Here is a 17,926-nt window from a genome sequence, read left to right as displayed (position 1 = left end):
ACGTCCCCCATTCTTCCTCCGATCCAAATCGGATTCTGAACGAACTGATAAGTCATAACTGAAATGCTTGGGTAAGTATTTATGCAATATGCACATTTTTTTTTTATCATTATGCAAATTTGAGATGGAACTCTGCATTGAGACTTGAAAAATACGTAGGAACTAGGAAGTGGGGAATCGCAGCAGCAGTTTTTGTAAAACTGTAAACCTTTCTGTTGTTTATTTAAATTAAACGTATAGGTACGTAAGTACCTAACTACCTACGTTTATTTTAATTTCTTAAATAATTCCGCTAAATCAAAATCAGAATCAAAACGAAAATGTTGAACAATTCTTTGATAAAATTTTTTTGAATAAGTACATTCATTCAACATGAAAATTTAATTACTTACTTATGCATTGGTATAAGTGCTGGTGCACCTAATAAGTATACGTGCATATCTATAAATCTCACGAAAAAAAATTCTGAAAAATAGATCTGATTCAACAGTAATATGTATTGTATTTCAATTTTCAAACAAAAAAATTGAAAAAAAATAAAACAAATAAGTACATACATATCTACAAAATATTACTTATTACTTTACAACATCACAGCAAGTACATATGTAGTAGATAGATACACATGGACTCATGATTTGTACAAAATTATAATATCAAGAATTCAAGACAAACAAAATCTCACCAACAGCCCAATACCCACAATTTTTGGATCGAATGGTGGTGATAAGGAGATACATAAGTATATGCTAGGTCGAGGTACAAACCTACTAGAGTGGACCGTATTTGACTTTTTTTTTTTGAAAATTGGAGAGTAGATTTGAAAAAGTTGTGGAAGAACCTTAGAAGACAGTGGGAAAAATTTTTAGGTCTTCAACTTTTATCATTACTTTTCTACTGAGAGTTTCAAAGAAGGAGGGTCATTATGGCCATTTTCGTGCCCCTCGCTACTTCGAGACTTGAATGGCCTTTTCTTATAGGGGATGGTCCCTATTATTAATATCGGGATGATATTTTCCCAGGGGAACCCATAGGGGGGCTGTGGGGTGGCCCCAAAGTCGAAAATTTCAAAAAATTTTAGAACCACTGCTCGAAAATGTAAAAAATTAAAAGTAGCGAATATATGTTGCTTTAAGGGTAAGCAATGCAGCACGTAACGCTTTTTTCATTTTTGACCTTTTTGGGGGTTGTGGTGGGGGTATTTCTATTTTTGAAAATTTTGGAGCCCCCTTTTTTGACCGTTCCCGTCGAGCCCCGCTAATGCCCTTTTCATGGTTTGCCAAAATGACTAAATTGAATGAAAGTATCGCATTCGCATATTATATTGGTTAAACACATGTACCTATTTAAGACCATTTCAGCTCGAAGTTTGAAAAAATTGACTTCAGAATTTTTTTCAGGGGTTCTCAAAGTTTGCCACCCCCGAAAGTGATCTGCAAAGATGAAGTCAAAAATTGACTTGAAATAAAAATTCAAGCATGCCAGTCGATTAAGAAGTACATAAAATGCAACATCTTTGCCGCAAACCGGACCTCGATAGCTTTTCATGGTTTCCCAAAATGTGGACCTCAAAAAAAGTCAAAAATTGAATTTTTCGATATGAGCCAAGTTGTCGAGGGGGTTGCAAATGATATCAATTGAACTTACTATTAGTAGCAATAAACCTTGAAAAGGGCATTAGCGGGGCTCGACGGGAACGGTCAAAAAGGGGGGCTCCAAAATTTTCAAAAATAGAAATACCCCCACCACAACCCTCAAAAAGGTCAAAAATGAAAAAAGCGTTACGTGCTGCATTGCTTACCCTTAAAGCAACATATATTCGCTACTTTTAATTTTTTACATTTTCGAGCAGTGGTTCTAAAATTTTTTGACATTTTCGACTTTGGGGCCACCCCACAGCCCCCCTATGGGTTTCCCTGGGAAAATATCACCCGATATTAATAATAGGGACCATCCCCTATAAGAAAAGGCCATTCAAGTCTCGAAGTAGCGAGGGGCACAAAAATGGCCATAATGACCCTCCTTCTTATAATTAATTAATTTACATCGAAAATCAAAAAAAAAATTGAAAAAAAATTATTTTTGTTATAATGATCATACTTATCGCCTTTTTTTTAAAAATCACATCTCCAAATTTGTAGGTACCTATGCCTATACCTATAGAAAATGACCTTCGTTTTGTTTTGTGAACTTTCATGGTCAGATATTTTTTGTCACTTCGTTAGGTAGGCCTATACAGATGATTTTTCATATAAAACTCCTGCCATAATTCAATTCAATTAGGCCTCAAATCAGCTATCTAAAATGCCAAATCTAAATCGACAATTTTGAAGCAACCATTGGATTCAACATCTGTCTAGTATTACAAGGAAAATTATGAATTGATTCAAAGATAGATATGTTCTTAGATATATCACAAGTTACACTCTACTTCCCAATCCTGCGTGATATATTTTTCAATTAACTGCACAAATTTACCCATAGGACAATATTCTTCGCAATCCGGTAAAATCTTCACGTTGATATGATTCAATGTATAATCATGACTGAATAAAATCTGTAAAAAATATTGACTTCTTAATTTCCAATTTCGTAGTTCAGTGCTAGTAGATATATCATATATGTACCTACATACGTACTCGTAAGTATTTATCCTAACTGTAATCTCAAGGTAAATAAGTAATTGAAAGTCAAAAATTCTCTTTTTACATGAAAAACCATACCTACCTAGACCTACCTAATTTGAGCTGAGTTTTATAAGTATATTAAATTACATTTTTAATCAAACAATCATTTTGAAATACCTATCTAGGTACTTCGTACATCGTTTTCCAACTTACTTTAATCAAATAATTATTGGGAGATGATCGATAGACTTCAAATATAAAAGAAGCTCCGTACGTAGGTACAAAATCAGTCTCCATATTCAAACCAGCGAATAACGAAGCGAGTGAAGCATCGTGTCCAGAATAGAAAAAAAATTTACTGTTGTTTGGTCTATTATAAATAGCATCTTGAATACGATTACTTATGTCATTAATTAGAGGTCCTGAAAAAATAATTCATATTGCAAATTAGAACCGAAATGCGAAATAACCTATTTCGAAGCTTACGTACCAGCTAACAAGTGCCGCATTTTCGCATTATAGGTCAAAGAATTAGAACTGTCAACGTAGAATTGATCCAGCCTGTGCAAAAAATCATCACTAATCCAATCTGGTAACTTCAAATTCATTAATTTCTGTAATACAAAGATTGAGAAGGTTAGGTAGGTAGGTACAAAATATGTGTACGTCATTGACAATACATATGTATTTAAAAAAATCTATTAGGTAGGTAGGTAAATGTACCTATACCTTTGTACGAATATAGTCACCGACATGAAATACGTCATAAGCAGACTTAATGTCATCCGAATGAGTGAAATTTGACAAAAAATTGATCAAGTAGTTAAAATTGGTGTCATTTTTCGTTATCTCGTAGACTTCCATTAATTCCTCGTGATATCTGGGGCACTTTTCTTTTTCACCGATTATCTGTAAGTACACGAATAAGCACAATACATCATTATTGTTTACCAAAAAAGCCATCAGCAGGTGTCAATATTAAGGCATTTGTTAATTCTCACGTGCACTTTATCCGCAGAATGGGATCGTATCGATATTGATATGGGTTGTCGTAGGAAATCTTCGTTTCGAATTTGTTCTTGATCTTGAGGATAAAATCCCGAGAGGACAAAAGCACCGCTATGATAACATCTATCTACAGCTGTGGTAACCATTTGTACATCTTTCGATACTGCATTTCTATCTGGTACCAGTAAGTGCTCGTATCGTTCGCATAAACGTTTTCCGAGCTGATACATTTGATCTTTACCTTCCTACAAGTTACAATCATAGTGAAATTGAACAAATTAATACATATACCTACCACAGGACAGGAGTAGGTACGTGGTAGATACGAATGACCTATAATAACTTTAATATAGCCTACCTACTTTGACTAATTCGCCGAATCCTTCAGGCCACAAATTACGATCAAATTCAGCATACGGATCAAATTTAAACTTTCGTAAAGGAGCTCTCATACCATGTCGAAAAAGCTGAGTTAAAAAATGTCCAATAAATATGTACATAATTAGAAGCATGCTGATTACATGTCACAAAAAAATATAAATTGAAAAAAATACTCACCACTATAGCTTTCACCAACTTTAAATTTCCAATAGACGATTCTGAGGCTTGATGATTCGGTTTTAGTTCACAACATACCAAAATGTAGAGGCAAATGATAAAATACCGAGATTTTGACATTTCTGATTGGAAAATTTTATTCCATGCATCGTTTCGCATCAATGAATGAGATACAACTCATCTTGACACTTCACGGATTTCATTCTAGCACTAGATAGGTAGGTATACTAGGTATAAGCTAGAACATTATCAACCCAAGGTGATCCACTTCGGCGTTTCAGGCAGTTTCATCGGTCCGCAATTTACTCTTTAAAATTGATTAGTTAATAGTTCAAATGAATGCAATGACTTTAATGTATACAACCTCCCGTTATGCAAATCACGTGCTGAAATAAACCAGTTGTAAAAGTTCAAAGTTGTACTTTTTGCAACTTTTGATCAATTGGCGGTAGAGCTTTGGAGTACAGGACGTGATGGTAGGAAGATGAAAGAACATTTCGTACATAAAATTGATGTCGTCAAAATTTGCCAACATTAATTTAATCAACCAAATCTATTACTTTATTCAATTTAGTACTTATTCCAGTTCGTTAAGTGTAGAAGAACATGACTCTATACATGAATAATATTACGTAACTTTTATTAGGAACAGAATTTTCAACCCACAATTTATATTCAAGCACCAAGGTATTTACTTATATACGAGTAGGTATGCATAATGCCTATATTCTATACTAAAATATATTATATGTAGGTATAGGTACATATCTAATCAATTAATCATACATATAGGTACCCAATAAGAGTAAAATGTAAAATTATGAATGGTTTGCTGTTTCCAACTTTGCAGCTACCTGCTACATATGATACTGGTTATCTGCAGGTTGTTGTACAGGAAAAGCAACTGAAATAACCTTGAATTATTATATGTAGGTATTCGGGAATCGTGATGCATAAAAAATTTATAGGTGATATGCAAATTACAAATAATTTTTTTATTACCTAACCTGATGAAATAAAATTTGAAAATATTTTTAAAAATGAAAAAAAAAATTACCAATGATAGACCATACTTAATATTAATTTTTAAAGGGTGCAATTTATCGTTACTTTAAAAAAGGGGGTTAGCACGTGACGATAACAGTAGTGGGTTATCACGGTAAACAAGTATTCACGATGAAAAAGAGGATTGCACGATAAAAATTAAGTGTATTTCACAATTAGGTGGTATCCACGATATACTAGGTACGATATATTATGATAGTAAGAACAATAAAAAATAAACAACTTCCACTAGAAGTTTTTGACCGAATGAACGATAAACAAGTGATGTCCACGATAAATAAGGATAAATGAATGACAAAAAGTACAATACCCTACTCGACCTTTTCAAAATATTTACCCCTTTGCACCCCCCTCCCTCCTGGGGCCCCCATTTGAGGTTCGAAACAAAATAACGATAAAAATGAATTCAGCGCCTCAAAATACCCGTGTATCAAAAAGATTGGCGTCAAAATTTGCATTCATTTCTGAAATATGATTTTTGACACCCTAAAAAATGAATCTGTCCCACTGTGTGCCAGCGTTTTCTTTTGTCAATGAAAAATATCGTGTTTATCAATGAAAATTATCGGGCCAACTCCTTTTTCAATGATTGAAAAATGCTGTGCTTACCACCTAAACTACCGTTACTAAATATTTCCCATTTTTAAAGAAATGAAAATTAATTCAAACTGAAACTTTATAATTCCCTGCAGCGCACTAGATATAGGCGTCGATACGAGCGAATAAATTGAATCAATCTAAGTACTTGGATTACCAGAATATGCCTCTTTGCACAAAATTAATTGAAATTTCCTGCAAAGGAACAAGTGTAAAAACTATTTCAAGTTATGCGAAACAAATTTCCCTGAGTATACCTAACAATAAGTAAAAGTAAATGTGCATAGATAATTGCCTACATACAAAAACCATTATCACAAATTACAGATTTTTTTCCAATCCAACGTGAGATATTTTTCGAATATTTGAAAGAATTTACTCGCCGAACAAAATATTTCGCAGTTCTGTAAAACTTTCACATTAATATGCTCCAATGAATAATCGTCACTGAATAAACTCTGCAGCAGACGAAAAATTATTCATACGAGTATTATTCAATTGAAATAAAATCTAAATCTACCTACTGATATGTACATAAATATTATTTTTTTTAAAACTCAAACTTACTCTAATCGAATAAGTACCGTTGAATGATCGATATACTTCAAAAATGAAAGACGATTCATACGTTGGCACAAAATCGTTCTTCATATTGAAATGCTCAAACAAAGCCATGAGGGATAGATCATGCCCAGCGTAAAAATAAAATTTACTGTTATTTGAGTAATCATCCATTACATCTTGTATTCGATCAAGTATATCTTTAATTAGTGGTCCTAGGAATGAATAATTTTAACAAAATATATCAACTCAGGAGTAAATTTTAAATAGGTATGTATTTGCATGCTAACGGTGTTAGGTCTTTTACCTACTATCATCTCCCGTAGTTCAGGGTTATAGATCACACTATTCAATCCATCAAGATGAAATCGATTCAATTTGTCAAGAAAATCGTCACTAGCCCAATTTGGTAGTTTCAGGTTGGAAGATTTCTGAAAAACCGAAGTACCTGCGCGTACAATCTATCGATCTATTCATACTCGTATATCTATCTACATTTATTTACTTAGTAGTCCTAAAAACTTAATTTTATGAGACAAAATACCCATTTGAAGAAAAAAACCTACTATAGGAAAATTCTAGTTCACTTCTTCAGATAGTGTTGTGATAGGTAGGTATTTTAACAAGTTTAATTTATTTACTTTAATCTTCATGTAATCTCCAACTAAAACTAAATCCGAAAAACTCGTGATGTTGTCTGAGTGACTGAAATTCGCTAAAAAATTCATCAGAAAATCGTGGTTAACTTTGGTATCACTTCCATTTCTCATAATTATGTGTAAAGCTTTCTCATATTCTTCATGATAACGAGGGCATTCTTTCTTGTCGCCAAATTTTATCTGCACAATCATGCGTTATGAATTTGAAACAATGTTTTTAAAGTAAATAATTAGGTACTTGAGTCGTTTTTTAAAATGATTTTTGATGTACATATCACGGTAGTTTTTTCATCTATTTTATTATTGTTCAGGGTCATTCCACATCAATCAGACCAAGATGTGGTAGAGGGGTTCGGCGATTTTTTTGAAATTTTTCCTGTGGAAAGACCTTCCGAAGGGATGACTAATGGCACAAATCGCAGCCCTCTAGCCCATTTTTAAAAGCCTCCAGGGGGTGTCAAAGTTTTCAGTGAACCTAAAATATCATCCATTTCAGCAGTGGATTACTCGATAACCGCGATACCTACCAAAATGGAACATTTTTCCGTAGTTAGGGATTTTGAAAGGCTTTTTGGTGATATCATAAAAATCAGTGTTGCCGCTTTTTTCCATAGAAAAAATTTGCTCAAAAAGTTTCGAAACGTAGTTTTTATATCGTTCCGACTCTCAAAAATGCTGAAAAAAATATATTATGAACAACTTTTCATGCTAAACAACATTTATTACAAAATTTGGATGGTAACATGTTGCAAAATGAATTTAAAAAAATTCAAAGTGTGCGAAAAAATGCGATTTTTTGATTTAAAACATGAAAAAAAGTTTTGATAGGTGAAGTTGACCCATTTGACCCCTATTTTTACGTATCTGTTGAAAAAGTTGAAAAAACTCTTTCACTCGATGAAATGAACTCCTCACAAAAAAATCAAAATTTGAAAAGATTCAAAAATTCGTGTGTAGTTTTCACCTTTTTCGCACATTTTTAATAAGATTCAAAAAATGAACGAATTTTTATTTTTTTGTTGTGAGTGTAATTTTTATCATTTTTTTCATGAAATACACCAGAAAGAGGTCAAAATAAGACAACTGAATAAATTTAAACTTTTTTTGATGTTTGAAATTGAAAATTGAATTTTTTCAAATTTTGATTTTTTGAGCAAATTTTTTCTATGGAAAAAAGTGGCAACACTGATTTTTATGATATCACCTAAAGCTCTTTAATATCACCAAAAAGCCTTTCAAAACCCCTAACTACGGAAAAATGTTCCATTTTGGTGAGTATCGCGGTTATCGAGTAATCCACTGCTGAAATGGATGATATTTTAGGTTCACTGAAAACTTTGACACCCCCTGGATGCTTTTAAAAATGGGCTAGAGGGCTACGATTTGCGCCATTGGTCATCCCTTCGGAAGGTCTTTCCAGAGGAAACATTTCAAAAAAATCGCCGAACCCCCTACCACTTCTTGGTCCAATTGACGTGGAATGACCCTTATGTATGTACTTATTACTATTTTTATTTTTTGAAAGAATGCGAATTACAAATAAAGTCTTACATGCACTTTATCCGGAGATGGTGAATGGATCGATATAGGTTGCCATAACAATTCATCATTCCAAATTTGATCTGAATTGGGAGGATAAAATCCAGCCAAGACCAAAGCACCGCTCTGATAGCATCTATCTGAAGCCGTTGTGACCATTTGTACATCTTCTGCGAGTGTGCTTCCATATGGCTTCAAAAGATGTTCGTATCGTTCACGTAAACGCTTTCCAAGCAAGAACATTTGATTTTTACCTTCCTGAAACAGTATTACAAGTTTTATATTTTAGAATTCAGTGTTATATACCTACGCACGAAGAAAGAATCAAAATAGGTATTATTTAGGTAGGTAAATACTACGTCGTAATTGAGAACACAATCATACGTTAACCAATGCATCTAATCCTTCAGGCCATACATTCTGCAGATCACTTTCAGCAAATGGATCGAATTTAAATGATTTTACGGGGGCTCTCATTCCATGTCTGAAAATCTGAAAATTAGTCAGTTGCAACGTCAACACATAAAAAAATACAAAAGTTCATAAAACCGCCGTTACACAGTCAACTAATTGAGAAATACTTACTACAATCGTTTTCATCAATTTCAAATCCCTTGGAAACGAAACTGATATTTCTGCTGAAGGACGAAGTATGCAGAGATTCGTAAAAATTAGGAAATAGAACTGTTCTTTAGACATCGAAAAAAAAAATACTGCGTACCTATTTTCCGTATGTGAAACACAAAAATAAAATAATGTACTTATGGAGGTAGAACTTATTAGCACTTGTGAACTCGGCTCATAAAAATATGATGAAAGTCGGTAAAATTAACTTAGGCGTTTTCACACAGAAGGTACTTACTTTTTTTTTCTTCAAATTATACCTAATATTTTCAAAAACTCAATATAACCTTAACTTTTTCGAATATCAGTTGTAAATAGGTATTTGATAAATGAAAATTGTTGACTTACCTACATAAAAAGTTTTGAACGTAAATCCTCAAAATCAACATTGATAATGAATTTGTGAGTATAGGTAGGTAAATCACTTACAAAAAATTATGATCCACTATCTTAGCACATTTGATTTTACGACTTAATTTTGGCCATAAATTACGATTGATAATTATTTATACGGAACCACCTTATGCTTCACGGTAGGTATCCACTTCATTCAAGGTGACCTTCCACTTTTACTCTTTTGAAGAATTTTTTTCTCGAAGTTTTCGATCTTCTAAGGATATAGGTACCCAGGTATTAGGAACCTCAAATTATTTAAAGAGATTTACTACTTAATTCTATTAACTTATGCAATTATCAAAAATCATTAATTTAAATTTAATACGACCAGCTTAAATTTTAAAAAAGTGCAATATGCAATCATAAAAAAAAATAATGTCGAAAAAATGTTTTACATTTCATTTCTCTGATCTCTGAATAAGGAAATTAGCCAAGTTCGATCTTGTACCACTCATCATTTCTTTATATCATGAACGAAACAAAACCCAAATTACAAATCAATCTTGCTGGCAAAAAATCAATAGGTACCCAAACACAATTTCACAAATAAAACATTTATTAAAAATGATATCAATAGCTAAATAAGAATTGAAAAAAAAATATTGCGAAATGAAAATAGGAAAAAAAACACACAATATACATAGAAAGAAAAAAATACAAACGAATAAATCGAAAAAAATAAAATAAAAACACACAAAAAACAAAAGTGTAGGTAAATAATTAAACATAACAAGCGCTTTCCCAATCTCGTGGTATAAGTGGTCTCACGTATTTCGAGAAATTATCCAACAAGCATGGATTTCCACACTCTGTAATATTAATCGCCGATGGCATTTTGCCATTTTTTGGTAAATAAAATGCCTGCAAAATAATCGCTTTGTCAACACTTTGAACGATATTGAATTCATACCAAAAAGTATACCTATTCGATAAAAAAAAAACAAAATTCTCACTTGTACGACGCTTTGTCCACTAATTAAATGCAATTCTATAATAACAGCTGAGGAAAATTCAGGTTTCATTTTATTGCTGGTAAATTTTTCTCTGTCTAAAATCCTCAATAAGTTTACAATTGGCTGTTCATGAGCAGCGTATAGGAACATTTTTTTGTGCGTCATATTGTTATGTCTGTTCTTCATGTCGGAGTTTATTTTATCGAGTAATACACCTAGGAAAAAACACGCAATAAAATTAGTAGGTATCCGGTTCATCGGATATTTTCGCTCATAGCGCGAAATTTCTCTGAAGGATACAATTGCTAGATCAATCATTCAATCAACACGGTTGAAATTGCAAATTGACACCGTGAGAAAATTAAACCGGAAACTGATTCACATCCGAGTTCTAACTGCTTACCACTGGATAACGTAGTTATCTCTTGATTTTCTGTTTGCACTAATAAACTTAGAATTGCGTATTTATACAGCATGTCAGGGTACACTGACTGAGTCCATTCGGGCAGTGGAAAAGCATTTCGTTCCTGAAATGATGACAAATGTTATACTTATATCGAATCGTATATAAGCGGAGGCACATACCTACCTACGTATGTTTACGATAACATAAAATATCGTATTGCTTACTTGGGCATTGAGTAAATTATACAAGGCTAAAACTGACGACAAATTGCTAAACTCTCGTCCAGTATTTTCGTTCAAATATTCGTACAATTTGGGTAATTTTGTATCTGTTTTTTTTATACCATTCTCAATCTCGTTTATTTTTCTCGTCAGTTGAGGGCAATTGGCAGTCAAGTCGAGCATCTGCGCAATTAATTATAAACAATAGATAAGAAATGATTACATCTATACCGAAATCGATACGTTTACGTACAGTACTTATTAAAATATCGATTCATGTATTACCTTATCAGTTTCACGAGATATTCCTTTGACGGGTATGGGTTGCCATAAAATAGTAGGATTCCATATTTGATACTTATGAGGCGGATATAATCCAGCTAGTAATACTGCAGCACTCATTAAGCACGTATCTGCATTAGGGCTTTGAACTTCTAGGTCAGAAGAAAAATATAATTCTGGTAAAAATCCGGTGTACCTTTCTCTGAAGTATTTTCCCAAACTGAACATATTCTGTTTGCCTTTCTGTTGAGAAAAAAAAAGTGCATTTGATAATATATAAACATACCTAGTCCATAAAAATTCGTCTGGATTCAGATTCATATAATGTATTGCTTACTTTGGTGAGTTCTCCCAAACCAATAATCCATCGACTATCGTTATTATACGGGTCACTGGGGTATGTGAATTTAGGTGACGTTTGACCATGATGAATAATCTAAAAAAAAATATGAGAATTTTTCGATTCAATTAAAACAATTTCACTCGCGAATAAATAGGTAGGTACCTAATAAGATAGTTTAATCCGAAGATAGATGAATATAAAGGTACATAGGTAGGTAGTAGGTACTTACAATACTGACAAGTTTTAGAGTACTGTTTACAGCTAAAGCATCGGTCATAGGTTCATTGCCAAAAGTGATATAGGCGAAGGCGAATATGCCAATGATAATACCGAGGATGACGACCGTAACACAAGTGCCCCTCTTTTGAGAATACACTTCCGTTAGCACAGATTTGGTTTTATTCGAACTTTCATAGCTGTTTATCATCCTGTTGGTACCGTAATTATAAATGAAACAAATATTCATTATACATGAAACGCATCGTACGATAATAGCTAATACACTGAACGTATAATAGCTTACCTACCTATTTGTTAAAAAATACCGCTGGCGAAGTTACACGAATTATACAACATACTCGAGAGCTGTAACGATAAACCATTGACATAAAGAAATTGTCAATTAGTTATACGTACACGATTTAACAAAATTAGTCGAATACGAAGAGTTAAAAGTATATTTACCTGAAGATTGTACGATGTTTAGAACGTCGTCATTACTCGAATTTACATCGCGCAAACGCAGCTATTAAAAGGCCAATACATTACTGGTGCTGTTAAATATTCATTAGGTTTTTCTTCAAGGACTCCGGCTTGGGACTTGGCTCATTTTTAAGTCGCTCAAAGAGGTGAAAACTTCAATGGTTCAGGACGATGAGAGAGCTGAGGCTGTAAAGCGAATTCGTATATTCGACACCGATGACCGCATACGATTAACGTGCGTGCTTGTTTATTTACTACGTTACACTACTCTCTACTGCTGACTGCAACAAGCTTCAAGGTTCGAGAATCGAGATGAACCGAGTATTCAATGTACGTATTCTATTCACGCAAAATACACGTTCATGGTTAACTGAAATATTTAGCTTACCTAACGTGTACATCGGTGTATAAATAATATATGGGTACCTTTTTTATACGAGGAAAGTGCACTATTATTTCGTGACTGTCGAAAAAATCGTTACTGAACAGCTGAACAGTTACTCCCCTTCGCTGTACTTTTCTCCGCACAACTTGGACGCTACTACGCAGTAGCGAAATAAGCTTTTGAGCTTCCAGAACCAGAGTGTCTAGTGGCAAGAAAAAGGCGAGAAATTCGCGTGGGTGGCAAGAAAGTTGGAAAATAGTAGAGAAATTCCTTCTAAAAGCAAGAAAATTTCCAAGAATTCACATCAAAAATCTCTGAAAAATTGAAGTTATCCCACCAAAATCTCAAGTTTTTATTTTGTTAAAATTGATGTTGTTCTACTTTTCGAATTGAAAATATTCCAAAAATTTTGCCCTCGCTTCGCTCGGGCCGTTCAATGTGGTATTTTCAGAAAATTTTAAGAATTCGAAAATTAAATACGAAATTTTTGATTTCCAGGTAATACCCAAACCATTTGAAAAGTGCAAATTTTTCATTTTCTGAACAGAACGACTAACTTTTCAAAAATTTTGATATTTTTGTGCTCCGATGAAAATGTAAAATAAAGCATACGAAATGGTCGTTTTTTCGTTTTTCAAACCTATTTTTTGAGCGAATTTTCGCTCGAGCTGTAATTTTACATTCATTTCAATAAAATGATCATTCATTGTGAAGGGTTTTCTGAAAACAATCTAAAATTTTGATTTTGCGATCTCCTCTCAATCACAAATAGAATACACTCGTACCTAAGCTCTTTCATGGTTTGATCCTGTAATTGTATATGTCACTTCAGCATGTTAAAATTTTGATTTTTGTCGGAAAAATAACAATTTTTTGTTGAAAAAATGACATCATACTCCATTACTCCCCCTTCCCCAAATAACATGACTTTGATCCGCATTCGAGTTCACTTTTTATTTTGTTACTGTTATCAATTTATCATCATAGAATTGAGTCCTGTCCTTCGATTTCGCTCAAAATTTTTTTGCAATATCTACCCACTCAGAAACCCGCAATCGGTTTGGTCCCAGCCCCCTCGGTGGGGGGGGGGCTTCCATTATTTATACATTGTCTCGAGGTACTAAACTTCAGCAGCACATTCCTCCAAAGCTATGATACTTTGATCAAAACTGATTTCACAGTTCAAAAGGGCATTGCATTCTAAACTTTTTGAGCTTTTTGAAATTTTCAAAAGTTGAAAGTATGTCTTTAGATGTACCTTTTGATGCTTTTTCGAAATACTCAATTTTCGAGATGGGATTTTTTGATGGAGGGAGAGCACCCCCCCCCCCAAATTTGGGCGAACCTTTCAAAAAAAATCTGGGGCATGTGATATATCGAATTGTATGTTTTTGGTAACGCTGAATACGAATATGACGTCAGATTTTTGATTGGACCTATCCACGGCTCTCAGCACCTCCCCCAAAGGGGCTAATTTTTAAAAAAAATTCAACGTTTGTTTTTATTACGTTTTTTTATTATCATTTTTTTCATTTGAGAAATGAATTCACTTCTCTGCTTTGAAGAATAAATTACTAAGAAATTTTGTTGGGGGGGGGGGGTTAGAGGGGTTTGCGACGATTATCTATGGGTAATATGAAGAGGGGTAAGAAATTTCATTTTTGGAAGCAAGAAAAAGGCGAGAAATTCGCTTTTTTGATTTTAGTAGACACTCTGACTGAACATGAAATAAAATGAACTACAGATTTTGAAGAGACTATGGTATGACCACAGGGAGTCAAGTTACTTCTCAGCAAAACATGAAATTTTGAAAACTTTTAGCCTTGCTTCGCTCGGGTTTGTTTGCTTTCCTTTTTCAAGTTTGAATTTTTTCTTTTCTTTTCTTTTTTTTTTGAATTGAGGTGTTGAATCATCATTTAAATTCCAAGATTTTGTATCAAAATATAGGTAACCTATTTACACAAAAAAACATCGTTTTCATACCTCTCAAAATACTGAATTTCTAAAGCTTTTGCCCTCGCTTCGCTCGGGCCCGTTAGCTTTTCTTTTTCCAGTTTTAAATTTTCAAAATCAAAGAAAGTCATAATTCAAATTTTATAATTTTGAAGCAAAACATAAATAAGTAATTCATCACACAAACAAACTTCGTTTTTGTACCTCTCGAAATGCTGATTTTCGAGAGCTTTTGCCTTCGCTTCGCTCGGGCCCATTAATGTTTCTTTTTAAATTTTGAATATCATTCGAATACTATCGTTTTTATGCCTTTCGGAGTATTAATTTCCGAAAACTTTTGCCATCACATTGCTCGTGGCCTCGTGCCCGTTTGCTTTTCTTTTTTCATTTTCAATTTTTCAACAAAAAAAATCATCATTACTTATTCGAATTTCAAAATTTTGAAGCAAATAATGTACTTAGTATGTAACTCATCATTATAAACACTCCCCCCCCCCCAAAAAAAAGCACACAAGATGACATAATTTCTCATATTACCCAAAATACCTTCTAATTTTTGAGAGCTTTTGCCCTCGCTTCGCCAGGGCCAGTTTGTTTCTCTTCTCCATAATTAATAATTAATAAATTCCGAACTTGAAGCAGAAATCTCGCCTACTCCCTCCCCCCTCCTTAAAAAATCCATAGTGTTCAAAAACTGTCCAGTTGAAAGTCCTGCTAAAATACCTTCGGCTAAAAACTTGAATGTAAATTTTGAACCTCCCACCTTGAAAAAAATGTTGACCCCCCCCCAACCTCAAAAAATTCCATAAGTGCTCGAAAAATGACCTGCTGAAAGTCCTACTAAAAGTCCTTTTTTTTCATTTTGAAATTTTGTTAGACACCCTGTTATGTCTTGAGTTATTGCAGTGTCAGCATCTTGTATGTATTTCCAAAGAACCATACGTACTGTTTTTTAACACGCTTGATGATTTTAGATTTCTTTTTAGGTGGGTAACCAGCATAAGCGAGTAATAATTCGGTAAAATCTGCTTCGGCGATTTTGCCATTTTCATCAGGATCTTTACGTTGAAACTGAACAAATTAAATTTAATATTCATTCAGTGAAAATACACGCATAGCAAAACAATATAGTGCCTATATACCTAATTTCGTTTATAATCTTACTTCAAGGCTCAAAATTTCACGTTGCAGTTGTCTTGGAAGTACAAAAATTTTTCTATTGTTAGCTTCTTATCTTTATTTTTATCAAAAAAGTACCCTACGTAGACTAGTCAAAGCTGAATTTACGCCCTGTTGTATCATTTCATAAATCCAAATTAAATCCCATGTTCAACGCAACCATAATATTTTTCTAAAAAATTGTTCACTTTAAATGTATTCCCAGTGTTGGCATGATCACGATGTCTGCTACCGATACTGGTTTGTTGTCTGATGAGAGTATTAGCTACCTTTTCAAATTCTTCACAATCCACATCGCCATCTCCGTTTAAATCAAACATACGAAAAGCGATTTCAAAATGCCTCTTAGAAGCTGTAATAAAAATAACAGAGTTGTTATTTGAAACGTTACAATTAACGCCTATACTTGGAACAAAGATACGTACTAGATAATACTGTAAGTAGAAATATGTAATCTGAGAACGATATCAATCCAGAACTTCCAAGCTTGAAAAATATGCTATCCTCATCCAAAGCAAGTTCCAATTTCATGTGCACGTTCTAAAAAAAAAAACCAACATCAAAGTTGAAAATTGCAATCATGGAGCCCCTCAAATTTGGGAAAAATACAAAAAATATTAAAAATTGATGTCTGTAGAAATTTTTTGAAAATTTTTTATTCATGTGCAGAATATTTCTGAAATAAACACCTTTTCAAGAAACCCCTTCCCCCAGTCTCCCAAATCATGTTGGTTACCTATATAAAGCCCCTCAAAGTTGAAAAAAATCAACAAAAAAAAAATGAAAAATTCATATCTATACAAATTGTTTGATAATGTTTCATTTCTGAGCCTTACTTTTAGATAAGCACTTTTTCAAGAAAAGCACCCTTTTGTCAGTTTTGTCCTCCAAATGATGGTGGTCCACTTTTATGAGACCCCCAAAATTGAAGGATATTGAGAAAGATGAAAATTGGTGTCTATAGGTACTCTTAATTAGGTGAAAATTTTTCATCTCTGTGCAGAATGCTTCTAGATAATTCTTTTTTCCAGAAAACCCTTTTTTCAGTCCCCTTTACAATACTCACCACCTACCTACTTAGATGATAGAGATCCACAAAGTTGATTATTTTTTTTTTGAATGGAGGTAAAGTCTCCTCTGCAAAGATAGTTTCAAGTCATGGATATGTTTTTTTGCTTAAACAGGGTGTCTAACAGGTCCTACTGGTCCTATTAGTCCTACTTTTTTTCAAAAGTCCTTTTGGTCCTACTAAAGTCCTAAGGTGCGTTCATGATTGTCTGTAACTAACCGTAATAAAAGTTACGGTCTGTTACGGAAAAGTAAAATACAAGAATTCTCAAGGCGTAGTTCACGTTGTCCGTAACCGTAACTTTTTGTTTTACAGAAAAGAACAAAGAAAATTTCAGAAAAGTAAAAAATATTTTACTTTTCTGTAACAGGCCGTAAGAGTTACGGACAATCATAAACGCACCGCTACTTTTCAACAATTTTATGCAGAAAGTCCTACTTTTTTCAATTAAATCTTTTAAAACTTTCAATTTTTTCCATTTTTTTCAGAATTTTGAGGGCTCATTTGTTGACTTTTTTAGATTTTGAATTGCACATTTTTGAGAGCTTTCGCCCTCGCTTCGCTCGGGCTATTTGCTCTTCTTTTCCCTCATAAAAAACTTATTGTTCTAATTCAAGAAATGTTCAAAGTTTGAATCAGAAAAATAAACTCCTCCCTCCATAAAGAAACTTTTTGTTTTCACTTCTCAAAACATGATTGAATTTTTGCATTCAAATACGCCTCTCGGAATACTGATTTCTGAGAGCTTTTGCCCTCGCTTCGCTCAAGCCCGTTCGTTTTACTTTGTCAGTCTTGGATT

General features: G+C 33.4%; 2 protein-coding genes across 9 annotated transcripts in view; both read right to left on the bottom strand.

The window, feature by feature from the left end:
• Nucleotides 1–477: 477 nt before the first annotated feature.
• Nucleotides 478–9,627, bottom strand: LOC135842759 (testicular acid phosphatase homolog). Of its 4 annotated transcripts, XM_065360376.1 has the most exons (11): nucleotides 8,627–8,764; nucleotides 7,058–7,255; nucleotides 6,724–6,847; nucleotides 6,423–6,631; nucleotides 4,194–6,313; nucleotides 3,998–4,102; nucleotides 3,629–3,880; nucleotides 3,357–3,536; nucleotides 3,118–3,241; nucleotides 2,841–3,049; nucleotides 478–2,557 (listed from the first exon to the last, which is right to left on the bottom strand). In XM_065360376.1, the coding sequence occupies exons 5-11, from the start codon at nucleotides 4,350–4,352 to the stop codon at nucleotides 2,414–2,416; spliced, it is 1,173 nt and encodes a 390-aa protein (XP_065216448.1). In that variant the 5' UTR covers nucleotides 4,353–6,313; nucleotides 6,423–6,631; nucleotides 6,724–6,847; nucleotides 7,058–7,255; nucleotides 8,627–8,764; the 3' UTR covers nucleotides 478–2,413. The 4 variants fall into 4 exon arrangements, with proteins under 4 accessions (XP_065216448.1, XP_065216447.1, XP_065216449.1 ...); XM_065360375.1 differs by lacking the exons at nucleotides 478–2,557; nucleotides 2,841–3,049; nucleotides 3,118–3,241; ... (1 more) ...; nucleotides 3,629–3,880; nucleotides 3,998–4,102 and adding exons at nucleotides 8,999–9,106; nucleotides 9,200–9,335; nucleotides 9,587–9,627 and having other exon boundaries at nucleotides 4,817–6,313; nucleotides 8,627–8,872; XM_065360377.1 differs by lacking the exons at nucleotides 478–2,557; nucleotides 2,841–3,049; nucleotides 3,118–3,241; ... (1 more) ...; nucleotides 3,629–3,880; nucleotides 3,998–4,102 and adding exons at nucleotides 8,999–9,106; nucleotides 9,200–9,323 and having other exon boundaries at nucleotides 4,817–6,313; nucleotides 8,627–8,872.
• A 545-nt stretch (nucleotides 9,628–10,172) lies between these two features.
• LOC135842760 (prostatic acid phosphatase-like) overlaps nucleotides 10,173–17,926 on the bottom strand; it is a 51,217-nt gene continuing 43,463 nt past the window's right edge. The window contains exons 1-10 of one of the 5 annotated variants that reach the window (XM_065360381.1): nucleotides 12,930–13,028; nucleotides 12,524–12,832; nucleotides 12,367–12,424; nucleotides 12,069–12,267; nucleotides 11,834–11,932; nucleotides 11,500–11,739; nucleotides 11,218–11,397; nucleotides 10,991–11,114; nucleotides 10,588–10,802; nucleotides 10,173–10,495 (exon numbers count right to left, since the gene is read on the bottom strand). In XM_065360381.1, coding sequence (XP_065216453.1) covers nucleotides 10,355–10,495; nucleotides 10,588–10,802; nucleotides 10,991–11,114; nucleotides 11,218–11,397; nucleotides 11,500–11,739; nucleotides 11,834–11,932; nucleotides 12,069–12,266 — 1,197 coding nt within the window. In that variant the 5' untranslated portion in view covers nucleotide 12,267; nucleotides 12,367–12,424; nucleotides 12,524–12,832; nucleotides 12,930–13,028 and the 3' untranslated portion in view covers nucleotides 10,173–10,354. Of the gene's footprint in view, nucleotides 10,496–10,587; nucleotides 10,803–10,990; nucleotides 11,115–11,217; nucleotides 11,398–11,499; nucleotides 11,740–11,833; nucleotides 11,933–12,068; nucleotides 12,270–12,362; nucleotides 12,425–12,523; nucleotides 13,029–17,926 lie in introns of those variants that run through there. The other 4 variants (XM_065360380.1, XM_065360382.1, XM_065360379.1 and 1 more) reach the window with 4 other exon arrangements.

Source organism: Planococcus citri, chromosome 4 (assembly GCF_950023065.1).
Source record: "Planococcus citri chromosome 4, ihPlaCitr1.1, whole genome shotgun sequence".
Lineage (NCBI taxonomy): Eukaryota > Metazoa > Arthropoda > Insecta > Hemiptera > Pseudococcidae > Planococcus > Planococcus citri.
The sequence above is the reverse complement of the archived record's forward strand: the minus strand, read 5'-3'. Positions and strand labels throughout refer to the sequence as shown.

Excerpts from the sequence above, each read along its gene's own strand:
- LOC135842759 (XM_065360375.1), bottom strand. The coding sequence starts at position 9,627 with ATGTTGATTTTGAGGATTTACGTTCAAAACTTTTTATGTAG. Across the intron at positions 6,848-7,057 it reads GAGATTACATGAAGATTAAA|AAATCTTCCAACCTGAAACT; the intron begins GTAAATAAATTA and ends TCGGTTTTTCAG. Across the intron at positions 6,632-6,723 it reads ACTACGGGAGATGATAGTAG|GACCACTAATTAAAGATATA; the intron begins GTAAAAGACCTA and ends ATTCATTCCTAG.